The sequence below is a fragment of the Oncorhynchus mykiss genome, chromosome 6 (genome assembly GCF_013265735.2).
Source record: "Oncorhynchus mykiss isolate Arlee chromosome 6, USDA_OmykA_1.1, whole genome shotgun sequence".
NCBI lineage: Eukaryota > Metazoa > Chordata > Actinopteri > Salmoniformes > Salmonidae > Oncorhynchus > Oncorhynchus mykiss.
Window position 1 is genome coordinate 18,231,023 of NC_048570.1, and position 11,149 is coordinate 18,242,171.

The 11,149-nt window shown below is 45.5% G+C and overlaps 1 protein-coding gene across 3 annotated transcripts in view; it reads right to left on the reverse strand.

Annotated features, from left to right (window-relative positions):
* Window positions 1-11,108, reverse strand: part of LOC110525373 (kinesin-like protein KIF27) — a 12,808-nt gene extending 1,700 nt beyond the window's left edge. Inside the window, exons 1-13 of one of the 3 annotated variants that reach the window (XM_036979506.1) lie at window positions 10,807-11,108; window positions 10,229-10,540; window positions 9,745-9,954; window positions 8,671-9,593; window positions 8,418-8,561; window positions 8,109-8,279; window positions 7,869-8,032; window positions 6,521-6,651; window positions 6,314-6,435; window positions 3,216-3,278; window positions 2,821-2,994; window positions 2,462-2,677; window positions 2,167-2,376 (exon numbers count right to left, since the gene is read on the reverse strand). In XM_036979506.1, coding sequence (XP_036835401.1) covers window positions 2,167-2,376; window positions 2,462-2,677; window positions 2,821-2,994; window positions 3,216-3,278; window positions 6,314-6,435; window positions 6,521-6,651; window positions 7,869-8,032; window positions 8,109-8,279; window positions 8,418-8,561; window positions 8,671-9,593; window positions 9,745-9,954; window positions 10,229-10,526 — 2,826 coding nt within the window. In that variant the 5' untranslated portion in view covers window positions 10,527-10,540; window positions 10,807-11,108. The other 2 variants (XM_036979507.1, XM_036979505.1) reach the window with 2 other exon arrangements.
* Between the last annotated feature and the right edge of the window lie 41 nt (window positions 11,109-11,149).

Here is an 11,149-nt window from a genome sequence, read left to right on the forward strand (position 1 = left end):
GAGTCAAACCTTTTTCAAACTCTTAAAATCTCAATCCAGCCTTTCCTCAAATGAGGGTTCTAATGCAGTGTACTGTCGACCAGATACCACTTTGTTGTAGGCATCACCTAGTTCTCCCTTTGTGGATGTTTATCCAAAAGAGCATGCATAATAGCATGTTCCGCTAACCAGTACAGTCTCAAAGCTGACTAGGCTAGTGAGAACCTCACTCTCCCGATTGGTTATCACAAAGCAAAGTCTCTGACGCTCATCAGATGTGGCAGGGCTTGCAAACCATGACAGACTACAAAGGGAAGCACAGCCAAGAGCTGCCCAGTGACACAAGCCTAACAGACAAGCTAAACTACTTCTATGCTCGCTTCGAGGAAAATAACACTGAAACATGCATGAAAGCACCAGCTGTTCCGGAAGACTGTGTGATCGCATTCGATGTGAGTAAGACCTTTAAACAGGTCAACATTCACAAGGCCAGATGGATTACCAGAATGTGTACTGCGAGCATGCACTGACCAACTGGCAAGTGTCTTCACTGACATTTTCAACCTCTCCCTGTCCGAGTCTGTAATACCAACATGTTTCAAGCAGACCACCATAGTCCCTGTGCCCAAGAACACTAAGGTAACCTGCCTAAATGACTACCGACCTGTAGCACTCACGTCCGTAGCTATGAAGTGCTTTGAAAGGCTGGTCATGGCTCACATCAACACCATTATCCCAGAAACCCTAGACCCACTCTAATTTGCATACCGCCCAAACAGATCCACAGATGATGCAATCTCTATTGCACTCCACACTGCCCTTTCCCACCTGGACAAAAGGAACATTTATGTGAGAATGCTATTCATTGACTACAGCTCAGCGTTCAGCACCCTAGTGCCCTCAAAGCTCATCAATACGCTAAGGAGCCTGGGACTAAACACTTCCCTCTGTAACTGGATCCTGGACTTCCTGACGGGCGGCCCTCATGTGGTAAGGTTAGGTAACAACATATCTGCCACACTGATCCTCAACACGGAGGACCCTCGGGGGTGCGTGCTCAGTCCCCTCCTGTACTCCCTGTTCACTCATGACTGCACGGCCAGGCACGACTCCAACATTGTTAAGTTTGCCGATGACAACAGTGGTAGGCCTGATCACCGACAACGACGAGACAGCCTATAGGGAGGAGGTCAGAGACCTGGCCATGTGGTGCCAGGACAACAACCTCTCCCTCAACGTGATCAAGACAAAGGAGATGATTGTGGACTACAGGAAAAAGAGGACCGAGCACGCCCCCATTCTCATCGACAGGGCTGTAGTGGAGAAGGTTGAGAGCTTCAAGTTCCTTGGTGTCCACATTACCAACAAACTAACATGGTACAAGCACAAAGACCGTAATGAAGAGGGCACGACAAAACCTATTCCCCCTTAGGAGACTGAAAATATTTGGCACGGGTCCTCAGATCCTCAAAAGGTTCTACAGCTGCACCATCGAGAGCATCACTGCCTGGTATGGCAACTGCTCGGCCTCCGACCGCAAGGCACTATAGAGGGTAGTACATCACTGGGGCCAAGCTTCCTGCCATCCAGGACCTCTATACCAGGCAGTGTCAGAGGAAGGCCCTAAAAATTGTCAAAGACTCCAGCCACCCTAGTCATAGACTGTTCTCTCTGCTATGCATAGTTTTAATAACTCTACCTACATGTACATATTACCTCAACTAACTGGTGCCCCGCACATTGACTATGTACAGGTACACCCCCCCCCCCCCCCCCCCCCTGTATATAGTCTCGCTATTGTTATTTTACTGCTGCTCTTTAATTACTTGTTACTTTGATTTCTTATTCTAATCCAAGCTCGTAAGTAAGCATTTTACTTAAAGGTCTACATCTGTTGTATGTGGCACATTTGATTGGCATCCGATTTGAACTTTGCACAACTCTGGTCGTATCCTTCCTTCGAAAATGAGTGAATTACGGTAGTTTGGTGTGGCTTTTCATGTCCTGCAGAAACAGTCATGTGCTCATCCAGCTGCGGGATCTTGCATTTTGGAGATGAATAGGCTCTGGTCGGATAGGCACTGCAATAACATCTTCTAAACGTGTATGCAACCAATAAAATTTGATTTGGATTTAGTTTGGTCGCTCAAAGTAGTTTGTTGTGAGTGTGTGTGTTGGGACTCTGACCTTGTTGAAGTATTTGACCAACAGTGCAGAGGCCTCTGGAAGCGGCAGCTCCCTTAGCGCCCTCATGATGTCATCGTCTTCTTCTCCGTGGGCGGGGTTAGATGCGTCCCCGAGCTCACTCTGTCTCTCCTGGATGGAACGGTTCTTAAACTCCACAGCAGCATCCAACGCCTCCAGGGCCTCCTCCAACTGCAGCAGAGCATGCTCCTCCTATACACACACACACACCATTGATCAGCCCCCTGCAGTCAGAATGACACCCAGCCGGAAGGAAGGTGGTGAACGTTGAGCTCACCTCTGGCGTGAGCACCCTGCCGTCTCTCAGCTGTGTGTCCAGGGTGTCCCTCCTCAGACGCAGGCTCTCCCTCTCCTTCAGCAGCTCCTCCATAGACACTCCACACAGCCCTGCTGCCGGGGAGGACAGTCTCCTCTTTACACCTCCTCTCTCCTCCAGCTCCTGATCCAAAGCTCCCAGACGAGCTGACACTCGCAGCAAGTCCTGACTCAGAGCCTGAGGAATACACATGAACGTACCCACACACACTTTCAATATCAGATAACAACACTGGAATGCCTTAACTTACACAAAAATATACGTTTTTTTTTTTTTTTCAATATAATACTTTGGATTTCTATGCCCCGCTCTGTGTTTACCTGGCTGGAGCGGAGCCTCTTGATCTGCAGCTGTTTCCTCTCCTGGACACAGGCCTCTCGTTGCTGCAGCACTTCTTCTCTGTGCCTCAGCTCCTCCTCCAGCTCTTGCAGGCCCCTCCTCCTCTGCAGAGCACGCTCCTCCTCTTGCTCCAGCCACGTGCGTCTCTCAGACAGCTAGGCATCGTACACGGCCAAAACCAACACATCCACATTTCAAAACACAAACATAATTTGACTATTTTAAACTATGTTGAATATCCAAATGAGATCTAAGGAATCACCATGACTGCATGGTGAACAATGAAATAGCCTTTTTTGACATAATAAACACATCGTGCAGAGAGGGGCAGCCGAACCTAAACCTGTGATCATTTGCAGATGTCATGTGGGCTCACCTTTTCCTCCGAGTCTTTACAGGCTCCATTTTGAAAGACAGCCATGTTGTCTGTCCCCAGGACCTGCAACACAGCAGCATCAAACCCTTTAGCATGCTGTTCACATGCACATTACTACATTTGAAAAACAAAATGGCAGCCCCACCACTTGGTTTGCTATAAGGCTGAAGGATGGGACTGGAGAAATGTAACCACTTGCAAATTCATAGATGGTGCTACAGTTGAAGTCGGAAATTTACATACACCTTGGCCAAATACATTTAAACTCAGTTTTGAACAATTCCTGACATTTAATCCTAGTAAAAATTCCCTGTCTTAGGTCAGTTAGGATCACCACTTTATTTTAAGAATGTGAAATGTCAGAATAATAGTAGAGATAATGATTTCTTTCAGCTTTTAATTTCTTTCATCACATTCCCAGTGGGCCAGAAGTTTACATACACTCAATTAGTATTTGTAAGCATTGCCTTTAAATTGTTTAACTTGGGTCAAACAATTCGCGTAGCCTTCCACAAGCTTCCCAGAATTTTGTCCCATTCCTCCTGACAGATCTGGTGTAACTGAGTCAGGTTTGTAGGCCTCCTTGCTCGCACACACTTTTTCAATTCTGTCCACTAAAATGCTCGTCCTTTGCAGTTGTTCTGGGATTGATTTGCAGAACGCGTCTCCTTCCTGAGCGGTATGACGGCTGCATGGTCCCATGGTGTTTATACTTGCGTACTATTGTTTGTACAGATGAACGTGGTACCTTCAGGTGTTTGGAAATTGCTCCCAAGGATGAACCAGACTTGTGGAGGTCGACAATTTTTTTCTGAGGTATTGGCTTATTTCTTTTGAGTTTCCCATGATTAATTATGTCAATTAACCTATCAGAAGCTTCTAAAGCCATGACATAATTTTCTGAAATGTTCCAAGCTGTTTAAAGGCACAGTCAACTTAGTGTATGTAAACAATTGTTGGAAAATTAGATGTCTTAACCGACTTGCCTAAACTATAGTTTGTTAACAAGAAATTAGTGGAGTGGTTGAAAAACGAGTTTTAATGACTCCAACCTAAGTGTATGTAACCTTCCGACTTCAACTGTACATGGATGCAAGGACTGAGAGTCTGATGTCAACAGGAGTTCTGTATTAACGCTCCTTGAATGGGTATCGCTATAAATAAAATGGGGCCAACGTTTGACAGTGGGATAAAACATTTTTTTCAAAAAATGCTCAATAAATAAATGATTTTCATGCAGCTCCACGTTTACTTAGAGGAATAGAAGTGAATATATGCAAATTTCCCTAGAACTCCACCTATAAAACAACCTAGGTCAGGACTATATACCCTTTAAGCAGAGTTCATACAGACACTGGCAAGTCACATTCAAAGACTTTTCAGGGACATTTTCAAGCACTTAATTATAATTTTAAAGGACATCAATGTTATACATTATAGAACCCCCCCCACCCCCCAAAAGAAATAGGCCTTAAATATTTACGATAAAAATAGTGCAGTTTTTAGGCCTTCCCAATGCATTGATATTGAAATGATTATGACATTCTAAAATATGTGAGAATAATGTGGACATTGCCTGACTAAATAGATTGGATGCATGGATGGTGATTTTTCAGCAGCCTATGTGGCCGACGCAGGCACACACAATAAAGCCATGAATAGCGGTAGCATTAATCTCACCATCACTATTTTTATAAAGTGACCAAAAACCAGGTTCCTTTTTTGATGTAAGGATTTGTATGGAAAGGCAAGTTGAAGCCAATATTAGATGCTGTCGTCACTCTTCAATTGACGCGTCGGGAAACAAACAAGTGGCCCCATCTCTCACAAGAACGGATAAAAAATGAAATCCCAGATAATTATAAGAGAACAGAAGAACTTACAACTTGGCTACAATAATTACAAGGACTTTTCAAGCACCAAATTGAGGAACTGTCTGATTATCAAGGTAAGCCTATTCCAGTACTTAAATTTTTGAGCAGACTACAACAGATGATCAACATCAAGTCGCTAGGGAAATTAGATCTAACATGGATCCAGGCACAATGGTCTTCACATGCATAACGAATGAGACATCAAAATATTCTGGATATTCCTCATGAACACCCTTTTTCCAGTTCTTGGGCTGTTGTTGCATCGCATGCACTATCACAACCGCTGTTCATAACTTGACTGTCATTTGGAAAATTCCTTCTTAGATCATCTGATGATGTGTGAAAATACCGCAGCATAACTAATCAGCTGGACACCAAATGTGTATCCAACAAGTATTATGCATCATTATTAAAGAAGCACATTAATGACAGTATTCATTTAGGTTAAGAATCCAGGTAAAATGACTCGATTTGGCAATTGCATTTATTATTCAGGATTTGTGTGCCCATAAACTGTTTTCACCCCGTAACATACGTCACTAAACTTGCATTTCTGAGATCTTTATCCATCCAGGATAGATCGGATAGATGAGATTTTGGACAAATCCGTCAAGACACCAAACATGACAAAGGATTAAACATAGGTTTTAAGTCAACTCGTGAATTTTAATGACTATATCTATGATCCCCCTTATATCTTAACGTAATGGCATGAACAAAAATATATATATTTTTATCAATGACTTATCAACAGCTGTTACAAGTTGTCCAGTATAGGAAATCCTCATTGGTACCCTAGTTTATAGAAAGACCAAAATGCTTTAAGACTGTTCTATGAGTGCTGTATAAATGCTTTATGACTGTTCTATAAATGCTTTATGACTGTTCTATGAGTGCTGTATAAATGCTTTATGACTGTTCTATAAATGCTTTATGACTGTTCAATGAGTGCTGTATAAATGCTTTATGACTGTTCAATGAGTGCTGTATAAATGCTTTATGACTGTTCAATGAGTGCTGTATAAATGCTTTATGACTGTTCAATGAGTGCTGTATAAATGCTTTATGACTGTTCTATGAGTGCTGTATAAATGCTTTATGACTGTTCAATGAGTGCTGTATAAATGCTTTATGACTGTTCAATGAGTGCTGTATAAATGCTTTATGACTGTTCTATGAGTGCTGTATAAAATGTTCTCCAAATGTTGTATTGTTAGCACTGACCTTGGTCCTGTATTGGTCCCTGAAGCCACTGGTCTGCAGGCTAGCCCTGCTCTGTGTCTCCACCTGCTGTATGCGCTGCAGATTCACCGTCTGACTCCGCCTCACTCTGCGCTCCTCGCGCTCTACGGAAGCACAGGCCGGGCTTAGCAATGAAACAGAAATGACAGGAAATATAAGATTCTTAAAGTGTCATATCACTGTATTTACCTGTAGGGAGTTTTGACGGTTGAGGTAACTGGAGCCCATCCTGAATCTGGTTCAAACTAGTATTTTGCGTCTGGTTCTGGTTAAAACAGGCTGGATTCGGTCTGCTTGTCCATGTGCGGTTCATAGAGCGCCTGCAATATAGATCAAAATTAAATAAGTATTGTGTCGTAAGGAAGCAGAACAATGACATAACTCAGAAGCAGGATATTATGGTACATTTCCACTGAGGATTTACCCCAGTGTTTTACCAAAAAGGCTCAGACTTTTGTGTTTCCACCTCCATGGCCCGGCTCCTGGGACTCACTGGGCCATGGCCTCAGTGGACCTGCTCTGATTTGGGGCCAGGGCATTTACAAAACAATGGCTAACTATGAACATGGGTTTACACCTTTGACGGTTAACACCTTCTCACAGAGCAATTGATTTGATTGTGCAGAGATTGTTGATTCTGCTCTTCAAAAGTCCTCACTGTCAGCTCTGGCTATGTAAACACAATGTCCCTAGTCTAACATCAGCCCTAGCTATGGAAACACAATGTCCCTAGTCTAACATCAGCCCTAGCTATGTAAACACAATGTCCCTAGTCTAACATCAGCCCTAGCTATGGAAACACAATGTCCCTAGTATAACATCAGCCCTAGCTATGTAAACACAATGTCCCTAGTCTAACATCAGCCCTAGCTATGTAAACACAATGTCCCTAGTCTAACATCAGCCCTAGATATGTAAACACAATGTCCCTAGTCTAACATCAGCCCTAGCTATGGAAACACAATGTCCCTAGTCTAACATCAGCCCTAGATATGGAAACACAATGTCCCTAGTATAACATCAGCCCTAGCTATGGAAACACAATGTCCCTAGTCTAACATCAGCCCTAGATATGGAAACACAATGTCCCTAGTCTAACATCAGCCCTAGCTATGGAAACACAATGTCCCTAGTCTAACATCAGCCCTAGCTATGGAAACACAATGTCCCTAGTCTAACATCAGCCCTAGCTATGGAAACACAATGTCCCTAGTCTAACATCAGCCCTAGCTATGGAAACACAATGTCCCTAGTCTAAAATCAGCCCTAGCTATGTAAACACAATGTCCCTAATCTAACATCAGCCCTAGCTATGTAAACACAATGTCCCTAGTCTAGCATCAGCCCTAGATATGGAAACACAATGTCCCTAGTATAACATCAGCCCTAGCTATGGAAACACAATGTCCCTAATCTAACATCAGCCCTAGCTATGGAAACACAATGTCCCTAGTATAACATCAGGGTGTGTATACACTAGTGGAACAGCTGTTACAGTCTAAAAACAGCATTACATTATTATATCAGTCTTTCTCACCTGAATCCCTTACTCCCCCCCTGATCCTCCTCCTCTTCCTCCTGTTCTCTTTGTGGGCAGATGACCTCGTCTCTCTCTTCTATCTGTGCCAGCAGCAGCTGACTGCGGGTCTTAAAGGCAGCCATCACCCTCTCCAACGAACAGGCCGGAGGACTAGTGTGGATCTGCATAAGAGACAGACAAAGACAAACTTAGCCATTGTCGCACACACACACACACACAATTGCTCTGGACACGAACCTGCCTTGTACCACAATGGCCTTGGCTGATCAGGGGAACACTGTGAGGTCTCTTCGCAGACTTCTCAGAAGCCCCGATTTCCAGCGAGGCTCCCGAGGATGCCATCCTGGAGGTCAGGAGGTCACCACGTAGACGATCGATTAACAGCTGCTGCTCTACCAGCTGCTCGCTCTGCACACTCGAACAACGGAAAGCGTCAGTTGTCAACCAATGCAGAAATGCCCAATTCTATCTTTGCCTCTATGTTTCTCCATTTTTCGTTATCCTCCAAGCACAGCTCAGAATCTGTGTCACTCTCTCTCTCCTTACCTGTTTGCGTCTGTGCTCCCTCTCCTCCTGTAAGGACTGGAGGTGTCTCTGTTTCTCCTGTAGCAGAGTCTGCACCTGCCTCTGCACCTGCTGCAGCTCTGCCTCCCTCTGGTCAAACACCTGCTCGTCTATAGCCAGATTATCCTGATGGAGGGAAGGAGTGGGAGAGAGTTACAATTCATACCTCTAGTTAGAATACGATGTAAAATTAGATAATATTGAGGGGAAAAAGCTGAGAAACAGAGCCCACTACCTGGCACTTCCTGAGCTCTCGTCTGAGCTGGAGGATGGTGTTGTGGTGAGGCTTGTCCCCTGTGTCCCCCACAGGATGCTGGTGGTCAGTGTGGCAGGAGTGGCTAAGCTCCTCATGTCTCCCCAGCCATTCCTGCAAGCGGTGCTGCAGAGCAGGACTCAGGGTGGAACTCTGGAGCTCCTCCAATATGAAGGCAGCGTCCTGTGCAAGGCAGTAGTACTGGAGCTCATCCACTAGGCCCGCACCCCTTTGGTCACGCTCTTCCTGAGGGGTCTGTTTGGAGCTGTCAGTCATAAAGACCCCTGTCTTATCTCTCTTTCGCAGTGCCTCTCTCAGAGTCTGGACCTCCTGCTCCAGCTCCTCCACACGAGCCTCTCCAGGCTGCCAGCCCGGACATGCCCTGGCAGGACATAACCCAGGCTGGTTCTTCACGTGGCGTGCCCGTGAAGCAAACTGCAGCACGCTCAGCGTCTCCGTGACATTGTGGTGGGAGGGGCTGACGCAGGCCACCATGAGTGTGTGGGCGGAGCCACCCAGTGAGTCCCGGAGGAGGCGTGTAATCTTGGCGTCACGGTACGGCACATGGTTTCCACGGCGATGGGGGTCAGAGAGTGCACGGATGACGTTGCCCAGAGCCAGCAAGCCGGTGTTAATGTGGACAGACTCTTTGAGGCGCAGGCCTGTGTTTCCAGTGCGCGCAGCCCGCTCCGACCCAGCCAGATCCACCAGGTGGAGTTTAGAGGAGCGGACAGCGCCGTCGTCGTGGTTATGCTGAGTCAACTGCACGGTGACAATTGCATGAGAGCGGCTGGAGCGCTCATTCATCTGAGTGGGGCCAGTGTGTCTCAGGGCATTGCCAGCCTCCAGGACGCTCTGCAACTCCTCAGCTGAGGTAATCACAGTCTCTCTGGCCCCCACCACAACTGAAACACATTAATTTCAGTCAGATTCCATACAGCATGCATGTTCACACCACCAGCCTCCGTATAACCTCTATCAACACTGTAAAACACATTACATTCTGTCATACTGAATCCACACACACACCCTAGCACAGACAGTGAGGAGTGTTACCTGTGTTGCCCCTGTCGTCCTCTCTGATGTGCAGCTCTCTGTGTGCGGTGTGGAGCTCTAGCAGGTCCCTGAGCTCCTCCCGATACAGTTCCACGTAGGACACCCTCACATCTGCTGCAGACCTGACGTCTGCAGCCCTCTCCCCCAGGAGCACAAACAGATCTGCTGCAACCTGACCAATGATCCCACTTTGCTCCTCCACCAGAGATGCTAACAAGGGTACAAGTATTACAGAGGGAGAGCAAGTTCCATGGTAAAAACACAAAAGCAGAGTTTGATAATAAAAAGTGGCCTATAATCATAAACTTCTCTGCATTTGCCTAAGGTTTTCCTCCTGCTCCAGTGACAGCTCAGCTCAGTTCAGTTCAGAATCGTAGTGGTAGGAGATTATTCAAGGACTAATGTCCGAACATCATCATCCCTCAATGCACTTGGTGTCTCCATGATGTCAAAGTGTACAGATAAGCTCATACTGTTAACTTACCAACATGTCCCCCGCCAAGGGTGTACGTCTTCCCAGAACCGGTTTGTCCGTAAGCGAACACTGTAGCATTGTAGCCGTCAACGAGGGATGCCACCAGAGGTTTGACACATGACTCGTAAAACTGATCCTGCGATGCAGTCGGTCCAAAGGCGTGGTCAAAAGAAAAGGTTCGGTCGCTTCCCAGCATCACCTGGGCACTGTCGGGCACCACGCGCACACACACCTGATGATTGTGTAGCACCTCTTTTGGAAGCAAAGGTCTGATCCGAACCGCAACCCGCACACACACTTCTCCCATGATCAAACAGGACGCTGGTAACATTATAAACAAAATCAGTCACTGTATTTACCTCTATGGAGTTTAACACAAACACTCACTCCCTTTCCCTAAAGAAGTCATGTTTACAGAAAAAAAAAGTCTAACTTGCTCACTTCTTCAGCAACCACGACTTTCTCGCACTTCCGACGGTGAAGCGTAAAGTTGGCATATGGCGTTGTTTAACAATATTTGAAACAACTAACCCTTGATTGCTGAGTTCGCTAATTACTGTAGTTAACTAGTTTTGAATAAATCTTACCGTCAGTCTCTGCTTTTGTTATTCTTCTCCGCTGACTTATGGCCGTTTTTTTGTCGTCACTAGTTACTGCAGCCACAAAGTCCTAAACCCCGCCTATTTCTACAATCTCTCTTCTTGAAATTGGATTTTAAACCTAACCCTAACTTTCACCATCCTGCTAACATTGTCTGACCCTAACCTTAAATTAAGACCAAGCTCATTTTGTTTTCTTGAATTTGTACGATAGACTTTGAGGCTGTAGTAACTAGTGAAAACAGTTTTGTTGTCTCTCAGTTGCCATGGGATACCACCGATAAGTCAAAGAAAGCTCACGCTTTCTGTCCAAGAAAAGACACTTGTTGTA